This window comes from Coptis chinensis, chromosome 3 (assembly GCF_015680905.1).
Source record: "Coptis chinensis isolate HL-2020 chromosome 3, ASM1568090v1, whole genome shotgun sequence".
NCBI classification, from domain to species: domain Eukaryota; kingdom Viridiplantae; phylum Streptophyta; class Magnoliopsida; order Ranunculales; family Ranunculaceae; genus Coptis; species Coptis chinensis.
Genome location: NC_141458.1, coordinates 120935686 through 120963603, shown reverse-complemented (window position 1 = coordinate 120963603; position 27918 = coordinate 120935686). Strand labels below are relative to the sequence as shown.

Below are 27918 nucleotides of genomic sequence, written 5' to 3'. Positions count from 1 at the left end.
TTTTAGTATGTGACACTTCTGTAATTTAAATTGAGTAGAAAAACATAATAATTTTTTTTTGTAATTTAGATAAAATATAGAGACTAATCTTTAATTTAAACAAAAATATATAGACTGTTGTTTAATTGTCGTACAGTATAGAAAACGGTCCTGTAATTACTGTAAAGATTAGGAACTGTTCTATAGTTTATATAAAACATATAAAGACCTAAAACAAAATTGAGAAATGACAAAAATGCCCCCAACCCCATATTTTTTTAATATAGGAACATTTCTTAACAACATTTATAAAACCAAGTACAAAATCACGTAAAGAAACCTTGGGAGTTGGGACCTGATCCCATACCAAGGTATATGTAAGTTATATGTGAAGTAGATTTTTTTTGGTAAATACATGTGAAGTAGTTGATCTACTACATATTGCAGACATAAATATAAAATGTATCCCCTGTAAATATAAATATTTTGCAAATACAGGAATTACTAGACAATTATTAATTCCACGTTTTCTCTAACTTTTTCTTTTGAGAGCACTGCGTGGACCCGATCCTTTTCTGCTTTAGTCATCATATCAACTGTGGAATATTTCCACTTGCCAGCTCCACAATACATCTTCGTTTTGTTGCTAATAATAATCATTCGCTCAAGTCCAACTGCATTCTTAAGTAAATAGGTAGCTAGCCCCATTAAATTGCAGCATCGGTCACAAAACCCACTTAATTCGACTTCTTTCAGTTGAGGATAGAGCTGCTCAGAAAACTCCCATGTCACGTTATCATCGTGAACCCTCATACTCTGTAACTGTCACCAAAACAAGGATAACAAGGATTGGAAGTTATTATAAAGAAAGAACTACAGGAAAAACTTGTTTTGACTATGGGGAGTTCCAGATGAGAGGTGTATAGAATAGCTTTTGCTTTTCGCAACCTATGTCAGGTAATTCTACGTCCGACCTAACTGATAAAAACTACTAATGTATCCATGATGAAACAGAGTAAAAATTACAAGTTACACAAAATGCTCCACATAATCCAGATAAAGACCTTGACTTTTGAAGTATACAGTTTGAACAAAAATGTGAGATTTTTCAGCAGACATAGTTCTCTAAAGAAAGGGAGTGCACACCAATTATTATATTCCCAACATATGAAGATTCTTTTGCATTTTTTTTCTTCACCAATGGTTACATGTTATGGAAAGTTGAAGAATTATGTCAAGTTTACACAAGTTCAATTTATGAGTTCTTAAGGATTTTCTACAGAGTTCTTTAAATTGTTTTGAAAGAATCACAAGAAAAATCATATTAAGTCTCGTAAAAAAAAATTGTGAGCAGATGGTTAGTGTTTGAAGCTTCTTTTGGAAATGTGTTTATTTCAATAAGAAGACTACGAAAATGTCATAAAAAGTAGAAAGAAACGTTGGAAAGACCAGGGCAACTCTGTTATTGAGCAAGCACGACTATTTCTTACTGTTATCAACTCAAGGTTGAGTCGTTAGAAAGAAAGGGCGAATGATGTAGGATGAAAATGTCAACTTTTAGGTATTTCTAATAGTAGAATTATTAAGTTTATTTAGTAATTTCCTTTGTTGTGTTTAATTAGATTTAGAAATGTTAGATTTCTTGAATATCAAGTTTGGTTTATCTATATAAGAAGACCAATGTTAGTTGTTTAAGATATTCCATTATTCAGTCAAATCAATTATCAAAATTATCCCAAACCTAATATTTTCCTTCTCCAATTATTTTTCATCTTCTTCAATCTTAAATTCTTATTTACCTAAACTCTTCAATCTCCTTCGCTCTTTTATTCTATTAAGGATTTTCCATATCCTTTCTTCTAGTCTAAACCCTTGTTCCCCATCATTCAACTTCTAATTTTCTTGCAAAAGTGCATCTAGATCAGAAGTTGAGTTAACAACTGGATTTTTTTTTTTTTTTTTTTTTTTTTTGGTACAACTAGAATTTTATAAACTGTTAGCACCTCAAGGTAATCTAAGCCATTATAGTTGTGTTTAACACATAAGCAAAGAAGTTAATTACAAGTACAACTTGGGTTGTTTTGTTATATACTAGGAGAAGTACAAACCCCTAAACCACATTATGGACATTCAACAAAATACGAATTGCATATACAAGAAAAACGATTGAGAAAATAAAACCAAGTGAATTAAGAATAGTAAAGGGAGATTTAGATGACTCACTGCCAAATGAAACTTCTGCAGATGGGGCGCAGCATTTAGAATGAAAGCAACAGAGAGGAGGTTGAAGATTTTTATCAAAAAGACGATCAAATCTAGTTTTATCAGATGGCGGAATCTAGTCATATTTGCAGGTATTGGCCGTACCTAAGAGCAAAAGAAGAAATACACGTGTTACTATCATTCATAAACAAATAGTTAAAGTTGGAGACCTTTCTTCTTCTTTTTGTGTGTGTGTGCGTGTGTGTGCTTATTTCTCACCCGAGCAACATATAAAACTTGTTTGAGATTTCGAATCTGAGGAAGATCGTCCGCAGGCCCATTGAAGATGGAATCTTTGAAAGATGGATACACAAATACATCCTTGAGTAACGGAACATCAATAAAACGTAATTTGTGCAGCTTGCCGAAGAAATCCAATGTAGTGAGGTTGATACAAGAAATATCAATTTTCTTTGCTCGGCCACAACGTTTCAAAAACAATTCCCGTAACCGGAGGTGCCTGATGAAAAAAGTAGCTGGTAGGCTACATTTTTCAAGTTTCAAAAATTCTAGGTTCACACACCCCGAAAGGATGTCAGAAAAATCACTCTGATCCAAGGGCACATTATTCAACCGAAGCTTTATCAAGGAGTTGAGACAGTTTGCGAACTCAGGAGAAGGCTTCAGCACACATGATTTTAGGTTCAAATGCTTTAACTGACAAGCTTTACCTTGAGGAAGTAGATGACAGGGGAAACTGTATAGTTCACAACTTTGGGGAACCAATGAAAAGTTTAAACAAAGCTCTTTAGTCTGCTTTCTAATTGCAAAACTGACCCACCTATCGATATGACAAGCAGACTCACTTCCTAAGCAATACCAAACTTCAAAGGAGTATATTTTAGGACTTGTGCAGAGCTGCAAAAACTGATCCACTGCCCTTACAAATTTTAACTTACCTTCCCACAGAGTATTTGAAATTTTATTCCGGTATCTGCGGTCATAGGTTATTCCAAATATAGATAATAGATCAAAGTGGAGGTTGGATGGAGCTGTGCATAGATATCTCCATCTCGGAGACAATACCCTTGCCTTAACAGCATCCTTCATAGTCAAAAGAGAGAGAATACAAGAGATGATGTCCGCTGGCAATTCACTAATATGATCCTTTGTTACAGTATTATCTACCTGACAAAGAGAAGACTGCAGTTTCTTAGAAATATTTCAATCATTCAAGCATTATAGTAAATACCATTGTTCGAATTATCGAGAGAAATCTGCTATTGACATGCATATAATATTAGATATTCGTATAGAAGACTATTGGCATGGAACAGAGGACTACATTCGTCTGTCCGATTTACTGTCTAAACTATTAGCGAATCTATTATATGACGCCATATTTCCTGTTCTTCTTTAGTTAAGTGCTTCATGAATCATGCTTACTACCACGTAAAGAACAATTTTACATATCATATGCTGCAGAAAGACTTATAAAATTTGATTTCAATATAGCAAAATATGTGAGCTTACCTCTAAACATCTCTCTTGATCTTCACCCAAAGTGCCAGAAGTTATTTCCATTGATTTTTACAAAGCAAATACTAAAACTGGAAAGCAATACCAAAGACAGAAATCAGCAAGCAAGATATATAATATTAAACTCTATCCCTGTGTTTCTTATTATATTGGTGCGATTTGGAAGTGGAACTTGAATTTGGGAATAAGAAGGCGCACGTGTCATAACACATAATACGGGAGCGCACCATGCAATATCGATCAACTTTGGTTCAACTAATTTGGCCGAAGACCCAAGTAGTGCCCAACAGTAGAGAAAACAGATCTTTCACTCGTAGCCAGGTCCCTATTATATCGTTCTTAACCCATGCCCATTCCATTGTTCCATTTCAACTTTGTAAGTGCTCTTTTAAGTTTTAACTGAGGGCTGGGATGAGAGTGTATTGAACTTGTCGCCTTTTCATTAGGGCATCACCAATGGAGCTCCTATATAAGCTATTGGTCAGTTTGTCACAAGTATTCTGTGTTTTTTTGAAAAAGATTCGTTTAAAATCCGAGAAGATGAAAATAAGTTTTATATCTGTTTAAAATCCGAGATTTAGTTTAAAACTAGTATTTAACGATTAAAACCCATTTTAAATCCTCTAAAATTGTTTCAATTGGTACTTGTCAATTTGTTGTAGTGTTGAGGCAAGAAATTCTTAAACATCATATGTAGAATAACGATTTTTAAAACTTTTAGTTTGAAGTATGCTACATTTTCACTATATTTTCATTTGTAATTTCTTTTAATCATAGACAAACAAAATTCTCATGTCTAATGTCTATCGTTATTATTTTTTTTCCCTCCGTTTTTATTGTATTTTTTACGTTCTGAATCCGTTTTCCATTTTATACCCGTTTATTTTGCCAACATTATTTTACACACTATTTTTTCCTCTTTTTACTGAGATTTTACATATACATTTGACATTTAGTGAGAGAGATGGCGTGGGTATGAAAGTATGCTTTTGGCTAGCTTGACTTTGGCTTAAGAGAAATGGCAGTAAAGACTTGCTTTTGAGTTGCCATGCTAACTCTTGGCCTTTGGATTCCTACCCAACATGTGGTTGGTGTCTTCTAATCCAAATTCAAGTCTTTTGCAAATGATATCCCACGTTAATTAAAACTTTAAGATTATAATTTGTTTATTTTATTTTTTTTCTTGAACCGGCTGGTTTTTATGACCCTAAACGATTTCGGGTCAAGAAATGCCCTCTTAGGATTTTAGGAACCGGAGAGTGTATTAGCAGGACCCTAAGCAAAATGTCTGTACTGAACAGAAAAGAAAAGGTACAAATCAGAAGGGTTTCATGTAATCCACTGATAGTACCAGACTACCAGTGTACCACTATAGATTGTTAATCAAATCTAAACCAAACTAGGGACACTCCCATTTTGGTAATCCTCGGGTTTTCTCATGGTACACCACTTGCATATCATATGTAGTCCCACAGAATATGTTTGGCCACCCGACCTGCCGTGAAGTTTGCTTCCCTCCAAGCAGGGCTTAACTTACAATATTCCAAGTTAAGCTTGCATAGTTGCATTTTTCTAATCTTTGTTTCATGCACCATAAAACTTTAGCTCCACTAATGAGTATGAATTGCATCAGCCAAATCCGACTCAACACACCAAAGCTTAATGTTACTAAATTGGTTTGTTTTCATTTAGATCATTATATATTTTATTGGATGATCAGCACAAGTTAGCGAATCAGCCGGCCCAGATGAAAGTTGAGCCGATTGTATAGTTTCAACTTCTAAACATAATCCGAACAATGGAGCAGTCTTACATTCATTAAGATATCCGGAATTGCCTAGTCCAATAGTATACTACTTATTCTTAGAGCATCATCAACGTGCTGTTAAAAAAAATTGTGACACATCAGCATTTTAGCTCGGTTAAAATTGCTAAAACCAGTTTATGACAAATGCATTTTTTTGATATTTTTTATTTCTATTTCGGACGACAGAACTTGTCCTATACATTTCAATTTTTTTTTATTAAAAAAACAAACAAACATTGAAATGGCAAAACTTAACCTGTTCAAAAATGATGATGCAAATTTTATTACAACTGTTTTAATTTTTTATTAAAAAAATATTGGAAAATTTCTGGACGGCAAAAATTGACTCGTCTAACATCTGGACGGCTAAAGTTGTCCTGTGTGAGTGGCTGTTAAATTTTTGAGTATTTTGATCGATAATTTAACAATTACTGAAATAGAAACAGGTGTTTGGCAGCACGTTGGTAAACAATATTGCTAGAAAAATTGCTACCTGTCACATTAGCAATCAGAAATAGCAGCGCGTTAATGATGCTCTTATAACGTTATGTTTTCATAATAAATCTATATTTTTCCAAAATGTTGTTCTTTGTAGTTCATAAATAATAGTATAGCTACATGGGGCCAAAAGAGTTTGGAGTGGGTGGGTAAGTATAGGTCCTAACTCCTAATGATGATGCTAATTGAACCTGACAAATCAGTGTAACCTAATAAAACAGCTTCAAATGAGAAAACAAAAGCAAAAACACATAAAATTCAGAAAATGATATAGAACAAAACGCACAACCATACAAATCCATCACTACTCACTAAGTCACTAGTCGATTATCTCTACCTACGTAACTTTGTAACGTACCTATTTTTTTTACCTCTTTTTAAATTGACAAAACTGCGTTGTCTGATATATATTATTTGTTTTTCTCCAAATAAAACCAAAATAAATATTGGCTGCTCAAGTACACGGTACACCCCTCATTAATTATAGATTTTTTTTAATATATTTTTCTATAATTAATTATAGATTTCAATCAAGGTATTTTCTGTTCAAGTATGTAATATAAATAAATTCTTTATATTTTTACTTTTTATATTCTGGTAAAATCTGGTCAAATATGTAAGGGAAGCATGATGGGCATGTAACAAGCATTTTTCTAAGTAAAAATACACCTGTATTTTTTAACAGTATTATTCACAAAGTCAAGGAGCAAGGGAGTTAAAAGTATAAATACTACAACTATAAGGAGGAATCTCAAGTTACCAGACCTATGAAATAAAATAATAATTTATTTCTACAGTTTATTGGTTTTATTTGTATTTCTTAATTATTTTTGTAAATAGTTACAAAAAAAAATGTATTTTTGTCTAAATCTGTTTTTTTTTTTAAAGTTTTAGAGTATTTGTTTGGTACTTTGAGACTATGAGTGTGTTTTGGTGGGTTGGAGACTTGGAGGGAAGGGGTGAGACTCAGTCAAAAGAGAAACAAGATAAAGAGAAACACAATATTTTTCTTACCATATTTAAATCCTAATAATTAGGAAAGGTGACAAATGCTACTATTAATACCTTCTACTTCATCTTCTTCCTATTCATTTAAGACTTAAAAGAGTAGTCTTCATTTAACTTAAAACTCCACTACAACACAACAACAATAACAACAACTACTACTATTACATCTCATACTCTGTTTTCTCTTTCAAGATTTCAACAACCACCTTCTTTTCTTTCTTCTTCTTGTACTTTTTCTTATCCTGTCCACTCTTTAAGTCCCTATAAACATAATTTCAAGATGTCTAAATCTCCACAAGGTGTGCATATTAGCATTTCTTACATACCCTCTCTCTTTTTTCCACTTCTCACTCTGTTCATAATTTATAAACAATGGGTATACTTTACTCTTGGATTTGGTTATCTAAAAGATGAAATCTTGGAATTTGGATAAACATTTTTGAGATGTAAAGATCTTAGTGGACTTCAGTATCAGATCATTTATAATAAAGATTGATTTTTGGGTTCCAGGGAAATGGGAACAGCTAGACCATAGTGATGTAGACTAGATTCAATTTAAAGTGTTTGCTAAACTAGTAGTGCCCTGTCTATTTTATTTTTCTTTTGAGATTATGATCCCTGATACTAGGCTGATAGAATCAAATTGATACTGAGATAATGATATATGTATATTCTTTTTGGCCCATGCTATTTTTTTTCCCCAGTTTTTGCAGTACTCTGGATTTTTACTTTTCCTGTTTTACATTTGTTTTTCTAAATTTGTGTGACTTACAGGCTAGATTTGTCAGATGGTTGAATTATGACTTTGTTCATGTTTAAATCAATCAATATAAGCTAAATTTCTCAAATAATTAAACTAGGATATTTTTTTTATGTTGTAAATCAATCAGTATAGAATTATTTTTTATTTTTTTTTTTTCAAATAATTGATCTAGGATATCTTATATTAATGGATTTTGAATGATATAAGGATTGCATATTAAGGATTACTGATGCTAAGAGGAATTATGTTGTAGGTGCTGCAAAAGCTCTTCCGAATGGTGTAAATGGGGGTAACCAAGAGAAGAGTTCACTAGTCGTCAGCTTTGGGGAGATGTTGATTGACTTTGTCCCAACTGTTGGTGGAGTGTCACTTGCAGAAGCTCCTGCATTTAAAAAGGCTCCTGGAGGAGCACCTGCTAATGTTGCTGTTGGTATAGCTAGACTTGGTGGGAAGTCGGCATTTATTGGAAAGGTAAAAATTATCAACTTATTAGTTTTAACCCTCTAAATGTTTCTCTCCCCATCTCGTTATACAATTCAGTTCTTCTCAATTTCTGTTGATATGGTAGTTGACCAATTGGTATGAAATTTTTGTAAGAAGCACATGTGTCATGTTACTCATGGAGATGAAAATATAATGAGCTCAATGAGTTCTTTTATGCTAGATGCAATATGTCAAAATGGTTCATGTAAATTATAGTCTAACTTCTGTACACTGTTTTTACTTTTCTGTGTTGGCATATTCATGTAGTTTGATGCCCTGTATCAATGTATCATGCTTCATTTCCATAGCTGAATTCTTATGTCAGCGTCAAGTGGCTTGTGATTTTATACTTCAGTGTTAACCCTTCTATTTTCCTCCTCTATGGTCAAGCTACCAAAGGACAGAGGTATATCTCTGTGCTCTTACATGAATCTGATTCACTAATTATTCTCTTTGATATGTATTTCAGGTAGGGCAAGATGAATTTGGGTATATGTTGGCTGACATTTTGAAACAAAACAACGTCGATAACTCCGGCATCCGTTTTGATGCCGGTGCAAGGACTGCTCTTGCATTTGTAACTCTTAGAGCAGATGGTGAACGTGAGTTCATGTTTTTTCGCAATCCTAGTGCAGATATGCTTCTCCGTGAATCAGAACTTGACTTGGGGCTACTCAAACAGGTAAAAATTAGACTGACTAGGTTTTTAGTTTTACTTGGGTACATAAAAGTTTGTTCTTTCATTAATAAAATATGGTGTGAAAGTATTGCATAAACTCATTTGTACTAAGCTATTTTATCCATATGGGCAGGCAAGTATCTTTCACTATGGTTCAATAAGTTTGATTGAGGAACCATGCAAGTCAACACATCTTGCTGCTATGGATATTGCTAAAAAATCAGGTGCCATCCTTTCTTATGATCCTAATTTGAGATTACCGCTATGGCCGTCAGCAAAGGCTGCTCGGGAAGGCATCATGAGCATTTGGGACCAAGCAGATATTATAAAGGTACAACAAAGTATGCCATCGTCAATTCACTTCTGAAGTTTCAAAACTACTGCACCCCAGAATGCAAACAAGTTGAAGTGTAAAAAGTGTTTTTCCCCCTTGTTCTGTTACATCTTTCTTTTGGCGGTGCAGATTAGTGAAGAAGAAATTTCATTTTTGACCGGAGGTGATGATCCTAATGATGATAATGTAGTGTTAACTAAGCTTTTCCATCCTAATCTAAAGCTGTTGCTGGTAACTGAAGGACCAGATGGCTGCAGATACTACACCAAAGTAAGCATATGGATTCTATCCAAATTCTAATTTAAGTCATCTTGCTGGATAAATTAAACAAATAGCAAAGCTTTTTGTTCAATTATGATTAAATATCTCCATGTAACTATTTTACTTATTAACATTTCAATATGGGGCATGATGTACTCGCCAAGACATTGAGTGGAGAACTTTAATCCTGTTCTGCAGTGAAATAAATTTTGATATGTAGCCTTCTCGGTGTCTGGTATTAATTCGAGCTGTCACCGACAATGATATCTAAGGACTTCATATGTTAATGGCCTTGTTGCACACTTTTGTCCGGGTTATTTGTTTCCAATATATGGAGGGTTCCAGTGGTTGAGTTTGTGATTCACCTCTTCAAAATGGTAAAACTCTATATTTATTGATGATTTCCCTACTGATACTGGGAGGCCGAATTTATTATTGAGGATTGATATTAAAATGAGTTGCCTAATACCTATTAGTAGAAGGGGTGGATCTACTTTGGGTTTTCTCATTCTGTGTGTATGTCTGATAGGCAATCTTGGTATAGAATTTTGAAAAATGTTGCTTTTCAGCGTCACTATCACAGAGGCTTTGTGATTGTGGATATTGATTTTCCTTTTATCTTTGGATTTCTAATCTCTCTTCACATTCAAAATGGTGCAGAATTTTCATGGTAGGGTTGCTGGTGTTAAAGTTAAACCTGTTGATACAACTGGTGCGGGTGATGCATTTGTAAGTGGGATACTGAGCAGTCTGGCTTCTGACCTAAATCTGTATCAGGTACATTTTATTCTTCACATGATTTTTGGTGGAATTGGTTTTAAATTATGATTTGAACATTATCCTTTAATCTCTTGGTTCTTGAGTAAAGTCCTGTCACATATGGAGTTACTTTCCTGAAACTTTTTCACTTTCTATGTGTGTTTTAAAATACATGTTTGCTTCCTCTCCTGTTCATAGGAGAGGTAGATATCCTTTATTAGTAGAAGGTGGCCCTGTTCTGTGTTTACAATTTCCCTTTTTCTCCTTTATAGTTTCTATAGTTCTCGAGACAAGCCAGCAGTTGAGGTTGGCTGCTAATGGCATTGGTTTGCAACAGTGATTCTCTTTTAATTAATAAACTTTATTTTTATGTCCGGTTTTTGGAGTATCTTAAAACCCTCTCAAGTGTGTTATTCGAATTAACAGAAGACATTTTGATGCATGAGCATGGATTATTAATTAATTAGTAGTTTCTATTTTATTTGGTTTCCTAATTCAATTAGGAATATGATTTATGATAGTTTCCAATTTGGTTTCCAATTAGGTTTAGTAGTTGTTTTTTATATAAAGGCATCTAGGCCTTCATTGTTAGGGGATTATTATTGATTATTAATTCTTTGTGAATTGTTCTTCATGTTTGAAAGTTTAAACCCTAGATTTAGGTGTTTGATTTATTAAATCTTATTGATGTTCATCCATTGTTGAAGTTTCTGCCAACAAAATACATCAAATTTTGTATCAAGAGTCAATCGATTTTTTTTTTTTTTTTTTTTTCAAGAAACACTGTTCATGAGTACTATTCACCGGAGCACTGTTCACCGTGGTTCACTGCGAGAAAAAAAAATCTTCAATTTTCTTGGTTAATTGTTATGGAGTATCGTAGGAGAAATAGAAAAGAGTTAACGCCGCCTCCCGACCATCGAAGTTTCCATGGGTCGAAGTACCATACCGATCACAATTATGGGAAAACTTACGATATGGATTGCAGCCGCCGCAAGAGTTTTACTCTTTCAAGAAGGTATGAACCTTCTTTCCCTCTTCCATCACCGGTTGTTAGTTTGCGACGAAAATTCAAGTCAAAGAAGGGATGCAAATTTTCTTTCCCACGAATCAATGTATGATTTCGATTCTGAGCACCCAAAGAGGGATGATGTTTCCCCTCTTAAAATTTGTCACTACCACCACCACACAAAAAATTTACCTTTGTTGGTCAAGCGAACTCCCTCACCTTCTTTTCTTTGATCAACTTAGTAAGTCATCTAAAGTAAGAAAACCTCGCCATTGTGATGAACCTGCTTGGGAAATTCCTCCACCTCAATCCTATGAAAGTGAATGGCAATGTCAACACCTTTTGTTTCAAAATGCCTACCTATCATCCTGCGCACAACTTATTCCTCAAACCCTATGCGACAAGCCCACCCCAGTAGTTGCTCCAAGCCTACAACATGGTCTAAGTTATCACCGCCCATCACCCCATGTTCAAAGCCCACCACCCCAGCTCACTATTGATCTTTTAGCACTAGAAAGTGAATATGGGAGCGTAATAGAAGAGAACAGGCCAGAAAATTTGAGAGAAGACAAGCAGGGCAGGCATAAATTGTCAGCGGAAATCTGCTAAGTCAACATCCAGCAGCTAAACAGACTGACGTTGCATCTGTTGCTTCACCAATTGGTCATTGTTTCAATGAACCTTCTCTTTGGAACTCTGGTTTTAACAGCAGGTTTCCCTTCAGTCTTATGGAAACATAACTGCAGCATCTCCATGGCCATGACGACAAGCCGTTACAACAAACACCTTTCTGTCAAAATCAGCAACATCAATGCTGGCAACCGACAGTGCGGGACGTTAATTCAAACCAGCAGCAGTGCTCATCACTGTCTCTTGCTATTCTATCCATTAATGTTGTCGAGGTTATCGTGTTTCCAAAACTAAAGTTAGTTGAAGGAGAAAAGGGTGAAAAGACCAAGCCAGTCCCACCACCGTCACCACTACACCAACTTTGTCATGGTATTCTACCACCACTATCTGCACAACTAGTTTCAACTATAAGACCCGCAAAACCAAGTAATGTTTCCAAAGGTCCTATTTTCTTACCAACTGACGATGATGCTTGGGTCATAATGCCTTATAGTGCATATATGTGCATAGAAAAAGCGGAAAATGGCAGTTATGTGAAATTTTCAGCACAGGAAACTACTATTGATGATGAGGAGAACCAGTCCACTACCAAGGAACTTTTGCCTCAAGTCCGCCAATTATTTGATCCAATTCCATAAGTTACTTTTAACCAATATGTGGATTTTTTGTCTCGGTTCAGGAAAAGAATATTTCTTGGTTCACGAACAAGTTCTTTTGGTGCTTGTATCATGAATGGAAGCCTACCAACTATTCCAAGAATTACACCATAATATCATTGTGGTACTTGATTCCGATTGAAAGCCAATACAAAGCCAAAATTTGAGGCCGAATTTTCTGCAACCCGAGGAGGGTGCCGCATTCGATTATGAAGAACTTTTACGGGTTTGAAGATTTTCAAGACAACAAACTCGAGGACGAGTTTCTTTCAAGCGGGGGAGTATGATGCATGAGCATGGATTATTAATTAATTAGTAGTTTCTATTTATTTGGTTTCCTAATTCAATTAGGAATAGAATTTAGGATAGTTTCCAATTTGGTTTCCAATCAGGTTTAGTAGTTGGTTTTTATATAAAGGCATCTAGGCCTTCATTGTTAGAGGTTTATTATTGATTATTAATTCTTTGTGAATTGAATTCTTCATGTTTGAAAGTTTAAACCCTAGATTTAGGTGTTTGATTTATTAAATCTTATTGATGTTCATCCATTGTTGAAACTTCCGCCAACAAGATCCATCACATTTATAGTTATAACAACACATATGAAACTTCTCTCTTTTAACTTATTCAAACAGCTAAGCAAATGCTCCTCTAATATTAGGAATAAAGGTGTCCATGTCGAGAATTGAATATGTGAATTAGAGAAAGCATGGGTCCCGGTAAGTATGATGTCGACACTGTCCTAAAATATTAGGAATGGGATGCTTGACAATATACTCCCAAACTTTTGTAGCCAAATTTGGATAAGTTGAGTGGAGTATGTCCTCATCTTACATATGATGTAACATACATGTGAATCTTTACAACTTGCTAGTATTCTGAATGTCGAGCATATCTATTTTGTGTAATTCTGTTACTGGATAAATGTTAACCTAAATCGTTAGCCTCTGATAATTGATTTCAACTATCACAAGGGTCATTCGTTATTTGCAGGACGAGCAGAGATTAAGAGACGCTCTTCTGTTTGCAAATGCCTGTGGTGCACTTACAGTCACGGAGAGAGGAGCAATTCCAGCACTGCCCACAAGAGAGGCAGTTCTCCAGGTCTTGCCCAAAGTTGCTGCATGAGAAGACAGATAGAAACCCACTTCTCTTCTGTGTATTTTCTTTGTGTTCATATTATAAATAGGATCTCTTCTCTGAAGTAACAAGGTATCTGTCCTGTTTGTTCCAGTTGTGTCTAGTTCTCTCGTGAAAGAGTAGGTTGCATAAGACAATCCATTCCCGGCATGGGTTATGGGTCTTAGGCAGGTTCGTGTTGCTTGTATGCGTAAGAAAATAAAAATAAATGTGAAGATGCCATGGAGTAATCCATGCAATGTTTCTTTTGATGTTTTTATTGTCTCATAGTCACTATTTGAGTATTTGTGTAATTGTGTCAGGTCCCACACGTAAGGAAAGATGAAATGGCCAACCCATATTGAAATTTTTATCAGAGGGAATCATCATCACTGGTTATATAATAGGTTCAGGCTGGGATAACCAAAATAATTCATACAGATATTTGGGGTTACCAGATATATCGAAATTGGAATCTCAGATTTTTCTCTCCAAGGATGGATATTTAAGTTTGGTGAAAAGTGGACATAGCCTGATATGTGATGATGTGTGTGTGTCTTATTTCGCAGCAAACTAGGACTTTAAAATATGGATTGCGACTACCCGACCAGGGGAGCATAGGCATGTGATTTGTTTATATTCCAAAATGCACCTGGCGTTGGCTGCTTGGAAACGAATATTAACTCAAAGTCTCAAATCCAACTTCATTACAAAAGCAATAACAAAACACTTTCCCTAATTTAATCTAACAATCCCATTTTGGATTATGTAATGTGAGTCGCATGTACCCAAGATTACAATTAGCCAGTTTCGGGCTAGTTGGTTAATTGGTTTGAGTTCTGAATATCGTAACCGCTTGAATGAGCATACTTTTAGTGATCAAGATTAACCGTGACTTTGTGCTGAATAAAAAATTAAAAAAAGTTCAAAGCACACGAAAATGCAGTCCACAAGTCAATATGACCCAACACGACAGCATGAAAATAAAATCACCCGGCAGAAACGCCTGAGTTTGTGGGGCACGAGATGTGCAGTAGTAAAATTTTAGCTTTACGGTCACGTAGAAATAACCCGTTGACTGGATTTGAGATATATTTTCTTGGAGAAAGAAAATAGATTGAGGAAGAAGTAGATCAAAGAAAGAATAATGGAGAATAATAATAAGAAGAACCCTTCTTCTCTCCTTGCTGAAATTGGACCAGATGGTCTCGTTAGAGAATCTCCTGTTATTGCTTACACCGAAATGGTTACTCCCTCCCTTTTTCTCCCTTTTTTTTTTTCTTTATAGAATATTCCATATGAAAATGTACTAACTATTTTATTTTTATTTTGTTTTCCAGAAAATAGAGGAAGAGCAGAATCAATTGAAGAAGTAAGTCTTCTTTCTCTCTCTCTCTTTTTTTTTTTTTTGGCTTAAATTACTCTGTGTATTTATTTGGTTGAGATATTGGAAGGTTAATTTACATCTTTAGGGTGTGTTTGATATGTCGAAAATTGGTTTATTAGAAATGAATTAAATGAGTTGTATCAAAAAAATTGCAATGAATGTATTTCTGATGATGAATGTAGACCTAGTGGTTGCTTGATTTCACGAACCATTTGTGTGGGCCTATGTGACAATGACAGGCCAATAGGGAATTTATATCGGCATGGCATTCGATACAAATATGAAGTATCCAACATGGTAAAACACGAAAAGCTGAGATAGATAACCCTCGATATGTCTGTGTGTCGTCGTATCCCACATGCATAAACATCCATGTATGCGATTATGCGGCACATAAGTGTGATCACATGGATACACCAGCATTTCTTTTTGTTTTTTGCTTCTGAGTTTGATTTAGTATAGAGACTCTTATTATTGTTTTAGCAACTAGTAGTGCTTATAATACCATTTGTCTTCTAAAATCTTGTCACTGTGGTTTGATAAGTGGCAAAGAACTCCTTGTATTTCTCTAATGCATTCTCCTGGATTCTTTTAGATATATTCAAGAGAACTATTCTAAAATTCGAGATGTTGAACGGGAGCTACAAAATCTTACATTGGAGGTGAAACTCACTGCTGGACCAAAGAAAGCAGGTTATTATAATCAGGGATTTCTAGTACTTTTAGAACTTCAGACTTTCATATTTTACTTTTTCCACTTGACATTGCATAGCTAAGCTTGTTCGCTATGAAGCACGGATGTGGACATCGACGCATGCATATCTTAAAAAAGTAGGACACGGACACATCAAGGACGCAAATATTAAATAAAATTTTAAAATTTATTTGTATTTATGTAGCATTGGGTTTAGGGTCACATCATAATCTATCAAGATTCAAAATCACAAGAACAATAAAAAGAGTGGTTGTTGTGGGAGAGAGACTTTACAGACTTTTGGAGGCGATTTATGAAGTTTGTTTAGTCCTTTAGACTGACTATTATTAGGTCGTCAAAATTAGAATTGTTTTTTTTTTTTTCATTTCAGGCTTACTTTTGGGCCTTTCTTTTGGGATTTTTCATTTCTTTTTATTCCATTCCAGTCCTAATCCACGTCCAAACTGCTGTGTCACATGGGACGCACATGTGCCGCATCCATGTCTGACACATGCCTGACACCGACACAGTGAAATTTTTGCTGTGTCCGTGCTTTAGAGCTTGTGCATGACTGACATATTATCTTTTGTTCTCTTAAGCACTTGAACACTTGCGAAAGAAAATAGAAGTGTCAACGGAGAAGATACGGCTTGCTAAGATCAAGGAAGAAGAAGCACGGAAGGTTGGTTCTAGACTTCTAGTTGCTTTCTTGGTAATAAATTTTTTAGTGAAGTAGTTCTGGGTACTTCCCTGCACTATTTTAAAGTAGTGTATGAGCTGGTCTTCGTACTATAAGAAAACCAGAAGTCCACTCTTTTTAACTTTATTGTTGAAAGTTCACAGATGTGGTTCTTCTAGATCAATAATTAACAATCTTTTTGGTTTAATATAGTTATGTTAGTGAAATTGAAATGAAATTTTAGATTTAAATGAGAGTTATATCGAGGCTTTGCAATATTAGTTATGAAAGTTGTTGATTTAAATGAAACTTTTGCACTTCCCTCTTTTAGAGTTTGATCTGAGGCTTACCTTATTCATTTTAGATGTGGGAAGAAGCTTCGAAGGCTGTGAAAGATGAGGAAGCAACTAAGAACAAGCTCTGTGATGATCTAAACCAGTTGGTATGCCGCTATCCGTGTTACAATTAAAGACTTTTGTTAATATGTAAATTGATATCATTATTCTTTTGCCTTTACAGGTTCAGGAGAGCAGTTCCACTCAGTTTTCTAGATTGGAGGAGCTAAAACGGCGACTTGAAGCGCTGAATCCAAGCAGGCCTTCCATATCTGGCCTACATGTAAGTATTTTTCACATTTTTGTATGGTGTTTTTTTGAAGTTGTACAGCGGCATACTGGTTAAGACTTAGGAGGTTGGGCCCGAGGTCTTAGTTTCAGTTCCACCTTCGCCGGGGAAAAATGGGATTGAGGGGATAAGGGAATATAGCTCTAGCTACCAGTAAAAAAAAAGTATGATGTCTTTTTCTCTCTCTGTTGATTGTCTGAATCAGTTTCCATAACACCGGGAACTTCTTTATAATTGGCTTGTACTAACTAAGGGTGCTGGGACTGTAGAGTGTTAGTATGTTCCATCATACCCGTTCCATACTTGTGGAATGCCTATAGAAGGTAGGATCACACCAGTAGTCTCCTCGCTGACATTGGTTTAAACACTTTTTCTTTGACCATTCTCATGTGTTTAAAATTTCTTATCAAGCAAGTATCCAGCCAATTGAGTTGGTTTCAGTACTTCTTTCTTGACCTCTTTTATTTGGAGTGCTACTTGGAAGCAGGTGTCCAGCTGATATGAGGTGGCTGTATCAGCCTATCAGGTTTTTGAGGCTGGACACTTTGCTTTAGTAATTAGTATGTCGGTGCCCACCCAGTGTTCTTACTGATTAGCAAAGTTTCACTTTTATAAATTTTATTTTGGGTTAGGATGACCCCCACTGCAATATCCAACAGGCATAGCTTCATCTCTTAGCCATTGGATCTTGTAACTTTGGGGGGTGGGTTCTCTAATATTTTTCCTGGACTAGTACATTTTGGTCATTTCCATTTTGCATATCTTGTAATTGAGTTGTTAAAAGCAGTGAAACTGGAAAGTTCTCGAAATATCTACATGTATGGATCAAGTGTTGGGGTAGATGATGATAGAGGCGAGCTATGTATTATGTGTGTAGGAGAACTCAGTGCAAGGCACACAGAGCAGTACGAACACCCCAGATGTTCCCTCCTTCCCTCATACGACTGAATCAGCTTACAAGCTAGCTGTAAATGCCGAAAATCAAGGACATCCACCTATTTTGAATGGCCAAAATCAGCAGCCCTCTGCTGATGGAGGAGGAAAAAAGAAAGTATTCAACCCAGGAAGGGGTAAAGGAACTGGCTTTCTCTCCAAGGGTAGGGGAGCTCCTGGATCTGGATGGACAGGTGCTGGTTTTGATGTGGATGGCAGGACATAAGAAAAGTGTTAATCAGAAGTTTCATTTTGGGTGATTACCATCAAGGAAGAAACATAGTAGTTTAGGCACCGTTGAAACCTTGCTGTGAGGCACTCCATGTATTGGTTTGTTTGTTTCTAATGCTACTCTGCTATTTCAACTTCCAGTGTCCACTTTCATTGTAATTGAAGAATGTCCAAGGACTTAGTTGAATATTTTTTCTGTAAAACACACTTTATGCCTTGCAGTATAATGTAATCACTGATTATGATGATATTGGCATTTACAGTTCAATGGATGATTGAAAGAAAAAATTTGTTTCAGTTGTACGGCACAAGCCAATTGTAAGTTTGGGCATCCCACTACTAATTGAGCATTCAAACCTTGATTTTATAATAGATTAGGAGATTAGCTGTTGTTGTAACCAGGTGCAATAACTAATAACTTAATAAGGGCTGTAGACCAGAAAGCTCTTCCATGGTGCTCTAAAAAGATTTTGCAAAAAGAATTCTTCGGCTGTTTTGTTATGCCTTTACAGCTTTACCTGGTATCACCTCCTGTGTTTTGTATTCTTATATGTATGTTTTTTCGTTTTGTTTAATTCTTTTCATTAATATGGATGTGCTTGTTTGCAATACAAATTTCCGTCTAAATTTGGGGATGGTTTTGAAGTAGAAAATGATCTAGAAGGGGTGTTCTGCTTCCAAGTTCAGATGCAAATACAGTTAAGATTTATTAGTTTTTCGGTGGTTTTCAAATTTGCACTATTTCAACTGAAAACTACTCTATTAGTCTATTCTAGCTCAAGTGCAAATAGAAATTTTTTCAGTCAAATCAGCACAGGCCTACATGTGAGAATACCCTTTTCCTGTTTTACGTTTCCCATTATTCACGTATTCAACGCTAAATGTCAAATTTAATGACTGTGTAAAGGACCACCTAGAGGTATAAAGTACCCGTCCAAATAGATTCTAACCTTAATGAGTAACTGGAAATGACATAACTTTAGATTACAAATACTTTTCTATGAAATAAAAACACATATATTCACATTTACACAGACATTTGAATACCCCGCTCAACACTCCACATGGTCCCCCATAACGCTCATCAGAATAATAATTATTAAATGGGTCAGCTGGGGTCAGTCAGTAAGTGTAGGTACCGTCATCCGGTTGTACATGAACAGACACATGTCAGATATCATCAAACAAAATAAATAATAAATCAATACGTCATCAATCGTCATCTCTCGGGACTAGAGGAGAAAATACACGACTATACTAATTATATTCTCTGAACGCTGGTCCACCCTCCCACATCATCCATTCAGCATCTTGATTATCTCATCCAACGGCTCATATCTCAAACTCTTGCGGTCCCACACAGGGGACAGCATCTCGTCACGTGAAGTACCATGTGGCGTTTTGTGGCGCCGTTTCTGCATGACGTCAGCGACCATTTCATGAACGAGGGAGTCGAGGATGTCTTGACCGACTTCCATTACTATTGACTCACTTTCTTCGAATATTGGCAACGTACATTTTTTTGCATCAGGAAGATCTTTGTCAATCAATCTATCTATGTCTTCAAGTGTTTCACAACTTGTGGATGGAAACTTCTTCATCTCAGAACACAATATTTGTAAAAGCCCATCTCCGCGCAATTCTTTTCGAAGAAAATGGTCATCTCCAGCTAAACACCCTAGCCATGGTTTGATATTGAGATATGGCTTGATAAAATTTACCAACATTTCATCAATCAAATTGAATACCAACTTTCGATTGCACCGTTGTTTCAGTGAAGACCCAATGGAGAAATCCAATGAATTTTCGAGATGGTGAAATAAGGATGGGTCTAGTGGATGAGAAGGAGAGTACCATCTAGTGAAAGAAACGAGGGTACCCTTTTTGATACCCGTACATGTAAGGATATCCGATACGTACCGGATTTCATCGGCAAAATTAGTTAGGAGGACAATATCGTCTCGGTCATTGAGCGGGGGAGTCACGCACCATGTCCGGCTCGAACAACTAGATAACCGTGAACTTTGTTTTGATTGCTGTGAAATAAATTAAAAACGTATAGAATCATTTTTCAGTTATAAAACAGTAGTTCAAAAATAAAAATAATAATAATAATCAAGTTAAAAAAAAATAAAAATAATGTTCGCACCTGATTTTGAGACTCAGGTAATGGTGTTGAAGTAGAGCATTGTGTGGTGATTGTAGTGATTTCTTTTGGTAGCTGAGTCATGTTGTTGCACTTCTTATCTGAAATAGTGAGATGTGGTTTTGATCCTCGTACTATATGTGCTTCTTTACGTTGACTGAATCGCTCGCAACTTGCTTTCTTGCACTTCTCTATTGTTTGATGCTGTGGTACTGGTTGGGACTTTGATTTTGGCTTGGCTGAAAACTTCGGTTTGAGCCCATTGGAGTTGAGCGAATTTGGTGATGGCCGTGGTGGTTGTTCTGGTGGTAATGCGCGAGGTTTTGACAAGGGTCTTGGAGAGATTGATACGTGATCGTGAGCCAATAATACCGCCTCGCCTTTACGCTCCTCGTGTAGTCTTAACCGAGATGAATAGGAAGATGTCGAGTGCTTATTTGAATTTGATTCATCACCGATATTTGAAAGGCGCTTTGGTTTCTTGGACTTGAGCATTGGAACCTCAACTTCTTTGGACTTAAGTCTGTTGTTGCTGGTGTTTGTTATATCTAAACCAACTCTTCTACTAACACTCTCTTTGACTTGCTTTACAATCTGTCTAGCATAGTGACCTGGGCTTCGGTTCTCGACCTCATTTTTCAACTCTCTTTTTCTTGATTTTTGATCTCTTGAAATTCGACTAAAATAATCGAACTCCTCAGTATGCATCATGTTCTCTTTGTTGAGTTGAAGTGAAAATCTTGGATCTACATCTGATCGCCTTGCTGATGATATTCTTGGTGTGTCTGGCAGTGATCGCGAGCCTGTAGTTTCATACTTTATTTCATTCTCAACAATGTAGTTACTTCGGTTCTTCTTGTGCTGGTTGTCGAATTTACTATGGGATTGCTTAGAAGGTGTGACATCATGGCGCTCTTGTCGTCCTTCATTTGGGTGATATAACTTGCTTGGTGTTAATGAGGATGGACTTGGAGAGAGTGAATCAGGCAGTAGATCAAGACCCATTAGACGAGCTACAAGATTTGGAGTCTTTGGACCAGGAGAGCTAGAACTCTCTGAAGAAGCTGAAAATTCATCAGTTCTAGTTTGAAGAACTCTCACAGCTCCTTTTCCCATTGCATTTGTAGCTAAAACTCTAATCTCCATCTGAAACACGTATTGCACGTTCATTATTAGTACATTGAACATGATGAATTGTTTGAACATATATATATAAACATTTTTCACTTACCGGTATTTGAAAATCTTCATTCAGCTCTTTCGACATTAATGAACTTTCCATGATCCTTCCTTCATCTCTTTCCAAGCTATTCCTTGGTGCTTCTGCACCTAAATTGCACAACCTCAGAATACTTCTTCTAAAACAAATGTACTTTCAACAGAAACCATAAAAGAAAAGAAAAAATGTAGTAGTAGTAGTACTAGCTAGTGGAAAATGTACCTTTGATGAAGGTGGGGTCTTCTTGAAGTATGGAGTTAGGAGCTTTGAAGCATGGTGGCTGGCTTATTGGGAACTGGAACTGATTGAAATCAAAAAGATGAAGTACACCACTCATGCATCCAGGAGTTTCTCTCATCTCATCCTTCTTTGTTGTACTACTACTGCTACTGATACTGATACTGTTACTGCTACTGATACTGCTACTGCTACTCTTACCACCCCAATACCAGTCTCTACCCATATCACTTGGACTTGGTGTTTTTCTCTCTTTTTTTGAATTGAAAAGAAAAAGGAGAATCACAATGAAAAAGACAGGAGAGCTAGAAAACTAAAAGAAAACTGAGTTTAGTAGGAGAGAAGCAAAAAAGGTTTTCATGATGAGACTGAGAGAAGTGTAGGCGTGAAAAACGGATCAATGAGAACAACAATTACAACAACAACAGAGTATCTTAACTCTCTATCTATCTTATCTCAAGTTTCTCACACCAACACAACACCAAAACCAACAAGACCAACAGCAATATCTGAATCTCTTTTCCTCTCTCATTGGGAATTGTGTGATGACGAAATTACCACGAACTCCATACCACATTTGACACTAGTGCTCAGTTCCCCATGTACGATTCTCTCTTCCTCTTACGTTTTAAATGCTAACCGGTAATTTGGGATCCACACTCTCATGTCCACAACTCCCCCATGATTGTGATCATGTACATTGTAAGGTTACTCATGTATTCTACACTCGGGTGCTTTTATAAACGTGGTAGAGTTCGCATGTCCAACTAAATCTCGATTGGAGATGTGGCACATATTTGATATAAGGAATGTAAATGTTTAATAGATTGAGGAGCATATGAATAGATCTATGGTAAGGGAAAGTTTTAAAGAAATGTCTATAGCGCGTTTGTCCCCCCCCCTCCACAGGCCCTCCACCCTGACCATGGTTAAAAATGGGCTAGATTCCCTACGTGTTACTCACAGTTCCATATACCTTTGATGATTTCTTGAGTATCTACGTAAAAAGGATACTATCATTAATTGCTTTACTGTTTATCTCTTTTGACTTTAAGAAGATACCGTCCTTAAAAACAGTCCACAAATTATGTTTTCCATACTTTTTTCTTTCCAATAATCTTATCATCTTATGTTTTCCATACTTTAGTTATGTACTTATGTACATGTTACTGTTGGTATTAATTGATAGTTTGAAAAGGATTTTTTTTCATATGTTTTATTTTGATCCTCAACGCCCTAACATTTATCCTATTATATTCATAGTTTCATTATTTCGGACACTAGAGTACTAGACTAGATTCTTTGATGTTCTTTTCTTTTTGGCAGCTAAGTAGCTAACCATGTTCTTCTAGATTTTAGCACAGTAGCCTAGATGCAACAGTGCTATATCGATTGACTTAATTACCTAGTTTGAACTATATATTAGATTTGAAATGTCTTTCCATGAATTTGGGAAATTTGAAGTTTTACTTGTTTAAATAGCCCTGTCAAGTCCAAGGTTGTAATCAAATCTATTATTAATGAATTCTAAGATGCAAATATAATAACTTCAAATTAAGTCTCTTAGATGTGCCAAACTGCCAATACATTTCATGACCATGTGCACCTTCTTTAGATATTTAATTCTAGTTCTAGATACATTTGTTGAGTTTATTTCAGGGTATTAAACAGACTGTTTCAATTGCATTTGTGGGTCACTCTGGCATTGTTCAGATTTCGGAAACTAACTCCTAAAGCCCTAAAGGTAATTGGTGTACTCTGAAGCCCACAAATTGATTGCCAACTGATTTGGTAAGTGGCTACTGTGTACCATACTACCTCACCATGTGTCCATGCATACTACCATGTCCAATTGTATAAGATGCTGTTAGAAATGTTTCTAGTCAGGTGCTGGTAGCTAAGTATATATATATATATAACTTCAAATGGCCTTTTTACATTTGTTTAGAGGATGTTAGGCGCCTAGCTTGACGCCTTCAACTTTGTCACTTAACTCAAAACAATGATTAAGGATGATACCAGTGGCGGACCAAGAATTCTTTTCGATGGTATTCAACCATCTGAATGAAAATTAACTCGAATAGAAAAGTTTTACACCCTTTGTTTTCGAAAAACTTCCATTGGTTGGAAATGTTTGAAAGTAATATAATTTTTGCTGTTTGGACTTTGGAGACATCAGACATGAGAAACTAAATTAGAACATACAAAATTTCTATTATAGATGTAGTCACTTTTTTTTATAGGTATGTAGTTATAGATGTAATAACTCAGATGATATTAAGTAGCTGTATTAGAAGTAGCTTCATGCATCGCGCACGCTCTCTATTCGAGTACAATTAGAGTGCGCCCGCACCTGCTCTTCCAGTAAATTACTCTCGCCACTTGTACCGTTTGTTTCCTATTTGTTTTAGGATTTCTATTAACGGAGATAGCAACAATACGTACGGATTAGAAATTTGTAAACTCTATATAAACAAGTGTGTAAACAGTGGAAAATCAATCAAGTAAATATTCTCTCAAATTTATCAAACTGGGAAAGAATAGCATAGGCTTATAACATTTGTTGATTGGTCCTATTAGAAAGTAGATTATATATTTGACAATGTTGATTCAACTCTGCCCTACCTTGGTCTGTCCCTGGATGACACCCTAAAGTTTTATAACGTCTCCTCCATTTCTAAAGTTTCTAACTAACTAACTGCACTAGTCTTTGTTTATGCGTCAAACCCTTCCGAATGAAATATAGGCATCACCCAAGTGGTCAAGTAAACACTGGAGATACATACTGCCAAAACAATATGAATTCAAATCGAAATAAGACCATATATGGAACTTTGTAATAAAAATTGCCATTGATTTATATTCTTTAATCAAATAATAATTAATCAGATAAGAAAATCACGTACATGCTACCATGCCATCTCCATCCAGTTAAGTCCGTTTTTCAGATTTGTATTTTGCACACAGAGTAAGAAGAATTAAAAACTGTTAGTGTACACATCACATGTCTCTCATAGGACTCATTCCCCTTGAATGTAAAATAGCATTATCTTCAAGTACGGAAACTGCTGCAGTTTCCATTCTTTGTCCTACAATTAAACGCACGAAGGCCCACTTTTTGACGTCATTTTTTGGTTAGATGTGGCAGATTCCCCTTCTAACTTCAATTCACTGTCTTTAGTGATTAGACTATGTTATAAACTTCAAGACTACTGTCGACTGTCTAGTGTCATACTGTCATGGGCTCATAGCACTATTTCAAATTCAAAGAAAAAACTTCTTCCGCGGCAAATTATATGATACAGTGTTAACTGTCGTATCATTTATAATCAGTACAATAGCAGTTATGCATGATTCAGCATATAAACCGTACAAGAAATAATTCTTCTAGGAACTTGATTTGAACAAAAGAAACCTTAACATCTTTTAGAGAGAATATTTTGTCAATTTGTTACGTTTTCACATTACCCAAAGTACTATGAACTTCAGAAAAAAGGGTAAAGAATCGAAATCTTTATGAAAGAAAAAATTAGCATTATTGAGTGGTAGTTAAATGTAGACAAAATACAGCTAAAAGGAGCGTCTGGTGAAATGCATGGTTTTAGTTGAGAAAGGTGGGGTAATTGTCTTCATTCATCACATGGGTTTCAGAATCAATCAATAAGAGATGAGTAGAGTGAGGAAGGGAGAAACCTGTGATCAAAAAAGGAAATTTACTTATGAAAACATCATTATTCTTGATTGGGTATTTCTAGTATTTCTAGCCCTCTAGTAACAAAAGGATAGTAGTATGGACTTACGGAGTTATGCATGGTACTACTTTAATAATTCACAGGTTTCAAATTTTCCTAGTAGTAACTTACTGGTTTTGTGCGCGTGTCTGTGAGGACTGAGGATACATTTTTGCCTGTCATTATACAGTGAGGATTGGTTAAAATTTTAATGCCCAGTGTACACTTTTAATTCATATTAGAAAGTAGACGTGTGCATATGCATCGGCTCTTTTAAAAACTTGTTCAAAAACTTGTTCGGCAATCATAACTATATATATATATATATAAATTTTCTAACAAATTGTCATTATTGTTTTTCGTCACTAATCCGTTTTAATTTCTCAATAAATTGTTTTAATTAAGTTTTAAAAACCTGTTTTTTAATTTGGAGAGGGTTCCCGTTTTAATTAGAAGTATTAGATTTTTATTTTATTATTTTTTTTTCAATAGGAGAGGAATTCTCATTATAATATGATGATAATGATTCCTGTTTTAATTAGAAAAGTTAGAATTTTTTTTTTCAATAGGAAAAAAATTTCCGTTTTAATAGAAATTGATGACATGAAATTTTAAGCAGATTTTAGGATAAATCTCCCTAGTACGGAAAACATTTGTATTAAAAACCACTGGGTGCAAACATACCAACCAAACCTCCTTATTTTTGTGGTTTAAAAAGAAAGTAAAAAATAGACAAAAATACCCTCCGTAGTTAACAAACTAGATTTTTTTTTCATCTTCTTCATTGAAAAAAGAACAAAAGAAAAAACAGATCTTAGCTTAAAAATTATAAAAAGAAAAGCGATTTCAAAATTAAAAAAATTGCAAGGTTTCATAAGGACTGATCTAAAACGATAATATTACAAATAATCTCTTCTTCTTCCTTTTTTTTGAGAGAATGAGGTAGTTTTTAAAAGCAAAAAATAAAATCTTACTTTTTATATATGCAAAATGAGGTAGTTATTATTATTTTTTTTGTTTCATTTTTTTTTATTTTTTATTTTTAGCAAGCCTGTTTTAAATGAGATCAGTAACTCTTTGATGTTGAAGGGGTTCGACCTCCAGACCTCTAGTATCATCACCCAAAGGTTTTACCGACTTTGCTAGTCGGCACCTGTAACTGAGATAGTTTTTATGCAAAAAATAAAAATAATAATAAAATCAATTTACATATGTACGTAAAGTTAGATTTGCATAGTGATATTTGTATGTAAAAATCAATTTACATATGTACGTAAAGTTAAATTTGCATAGTGATATTTGTATGTAAAAATAATTTACATATGTAAAATTAAATTTGCATAGTCAGATTTGTATGAGAAAATAAATTTATATATTGTAAAGACCAATTTAAAGCAAAAAAATTGAAAAAAAAAAAAGATAAAAATCTAAGAGAGAATAAAAATTAAAAATTAAAAGAATTGGAAATATGAAGTTAGCAAATTCAATAGAAACCCACCATTTGAAGAAGAAGAACTTCACAAATTGAAGATGAACTTAGCATATTCAATATTGCATCTTTTGAAAAATTAATGATTTCTTCAATGGTGAAACAATGAGAAGATAAATCGTGTTAATCCAAGCTGAACAAATGTTTTGTTTTTTAAATGGAAAATAAGTATATAAAAAAAACTAGGAAAAACAAAATTAGACCATATTATGATTGCTATTTTTTTTTTTTTTAAAAAGGAGGTTATTTGATGAGTGATAAAAAAACGAGGAGGTTTTATAGGTATGGGCGTAATTGGGGGTTATATGAACTGGACTGGAATCCATGGGGCTATGTGTCATGGGGTGATATTTATGAACTAAAATATGCCAAATTGGAGGTCCAAACATATCAAAACATTACGTGCCAATAAAGTCTACTTCTAGTCAAATCTTAAGTCGGTTGCTCTCAATTCGTGTCTCATCTTTTCGAGCGCGCATTTCGAGACACCCCAAATAGAGTGGTTGAACACCTAAATCGGAACACCGAGCTAGAAGTTATGCATGGCAGAAGTTCACACCTTATTCAATGTTTCATTTTGGTTATAGTGGAAAATCTTTATTCACTATATTAGGAAGGGAAGTAAAAAATTATGATGTGTAATAACGTCAGCTCATTTTGGACTTATGGCGAAATTATTATTGGGCTTTGTCCTTGGGCCGTAACCTCCGTTAATTAAACTGCGCCAATTGCACTTATTCAACTATGTATCCCACACAACTACACAACAGTGGTGCACTGATGCAGTCTAACCTTTCAGCGTGAGCCCAGCATAATCAATTA

The 27918-nt window shown here is 35.2% G+C and overlaps 4 protein-coding genes across 5 annotated transcripts; 2 read left to right on the top strand and 2 right to left on the bottom strand.

Annotated features, from left to right (window-relative positions):
* Window positions 1-310: 310 nt before the first annotated feature.
* On the bottom strand, window positions 311-3925 carry LOC147513817 (F-box/FBD/LRR-repeat protein At3g26920-like). Its single transcript, XM_086597100.1, has 4 exons — window positions 3715-3925; window positions 2461-3369; window positions 2203-2346; window positions 311-801 (listed from the first exon to the last, which is right to left on the bottom strand). Exons 1-4 carry the CDS (start codon window positions 3763-3765, stop codon window positions 484-486), a joined length of 1422 nt encoding a protein of 473 aa, XP_086453226.1. The 5' UTR covers window positions 3766-3925; the 3' UTR covers window positions 311-483.
* Window positions 3926-7111: 3186 nt separating this feature from the next.
* On the top strand, window positions 7112-13998 carry LOC147513816 (pfkB-like carbohydrate kinase family protein). The gene is made up of 7 exons (XM_086597101.1): window positions 7112-7332; window positions 8050-8267; window positions 8749-8961; window positions 9092-9289; window positions 9422-9562; window positions 10214-10330; window positions 13601-13998. The coding sequence occupies exons 1-7, from the start codon at window positions 7314-7316 to the stop codon at window positions 13733-13735; spliced, it is 1041 nt and encodes a 346-aa protein (XP_086453227.1). The 5' UTR covers window positions 7112-7313; the 3' UTR covers window positions 13736-13998.
* Window positions 13999-14476: 478 nt separating this feature from the next.
* On the top strand, window positions 14477-18414 carry LOC147513815 (junctophilin-like protein). Its single transcript, XM_086597102.1, has 7 exons — window positions 14477-14972; window positions 15067-15098; window positions 15709-15806; window positions 16407-16489; window positions 16851-16928; window positions 17006-17104; window positions 17988-18414. The coding sequence occupies exons 1-7, from the start codon at window positions 14874-14876 to the stop codon at window positions 18267-18269; spliced, it is 771 nt and encodes a 256-aa protein (XP_086453228.1). The 5' UTR covers window positions 14477-14873; the 3' UTR covers window positions 18270-18414.
* Window positions 18415-19252: 838 nt separating this feature from the next.
* LOC147513814 (uncharacterized) lies at window positions 19253-22476 on the bottom strand. 2 transcript variants are annotated; one of them, XM_086597097.1, is made up of 4 exons: window positions 21862-22476; window positions 21652-21749; window positions 20424-21566; window positions 19253-20310 (listed from the first exon to the last, which is right to left on the bottom strand). In XM_086597097.1, the coding sequence occupies exons 1-4, from the start codon at window positions 22100-22102 to the stop codon at window positions 19570-19572; spliced, it is 2223 nt and encodes a 740-aa protein (XP_086453223.1). In that variant the 5' UTR covers window positions 22103-22476; the 3' UTR covers window positions 19253-19569. The 2 variants fall into 2 exon arrangements, with proteins under 2 accessions (XP_086453223.1, XP_086453224.1); XM_086597098.1 differs by having other exon boundaries at window positions 21652-21743.
* Between the last annotated feature and the right edge of the window lie 5442 nt (window positions 22477-27918).

Coding starts and splice junctions, on each gene's coding strand:
- LOC147513817 (XM_086597100.1), bottom strand. CDS start 3,765: ATGGAAATAACTTCTGGCACTTTGGGTGAAGATCAAGAGAGATGTTTA. Junction 3,370..3,714: donor ATCAAGAGAGATGTTTAGAG/GTAAGCTCACAT, acceptor TCTCTTTGTCAG/GTAGATAATACTGTAACAAA. Junction 2,347..2,460: donor AAGTTTTATATGTTGCTCGG/GTGAGAAATAAG, acceptor TTTTGCTCTTAG/GTACGGCCAATACCTGCAAA.
- LOC147513814 (XM_086597097.1), bottom strand. CDS start 22,102: ATGGGTAGAGACTGGTATTGGGGTGGTAAGAGTAGCAGTAGCAGTATC. Junction 21,750..21,861: donor AGACCCCACCTTCATCAAAG/GTACATTTTCCA, acceptor TGTGCAATTTAG/GTGCAGAAGCACCAAGGAAT. Junction 20,311..20,423: donor TACCTGAGTCTCAAAATCAG/GTGCGAACATTA, acceptor TTTATTTCACAG/CAATCAAAACAAAGTTCACG.
- LOC147513816 (XM_086597101.1), top strand. Junction 8,268..8,748: donor AGTCGGCATTTATTGGAAAG/GTAAAAATTATC, acceptor TATGTATTTCAG/GTAGGGCAAGATGAATTTGG. Junction 9,563..10,213: donor GCTGCAGATACTACACCAAA/GTAAGCATATGG, acceptor AAAATGGTGCAG/AATTTTCATGGTAGGGTTGC.
- LOC147513815 (XM_086597102.1), top strand. CDS start 14,874: ATGGAGAATAATAATAAGAAGAACCCTTCTTCTCTCCTTGCTGAAATT. Junction 15,099..15,708: donor GAGCAGAATCAATTGAAGAA/GTAAGTCTTCTT, acceptor GGATTCTTTTAG/ATATATTCAAGAGAACTATT. Junction 15,807..16,406: donor TGCTGGACCAAAGAAAGCAG/GTTATTATAATC, acceptor TGTTCTCTTAAG/CACTTGAACACTTGCGAAAG.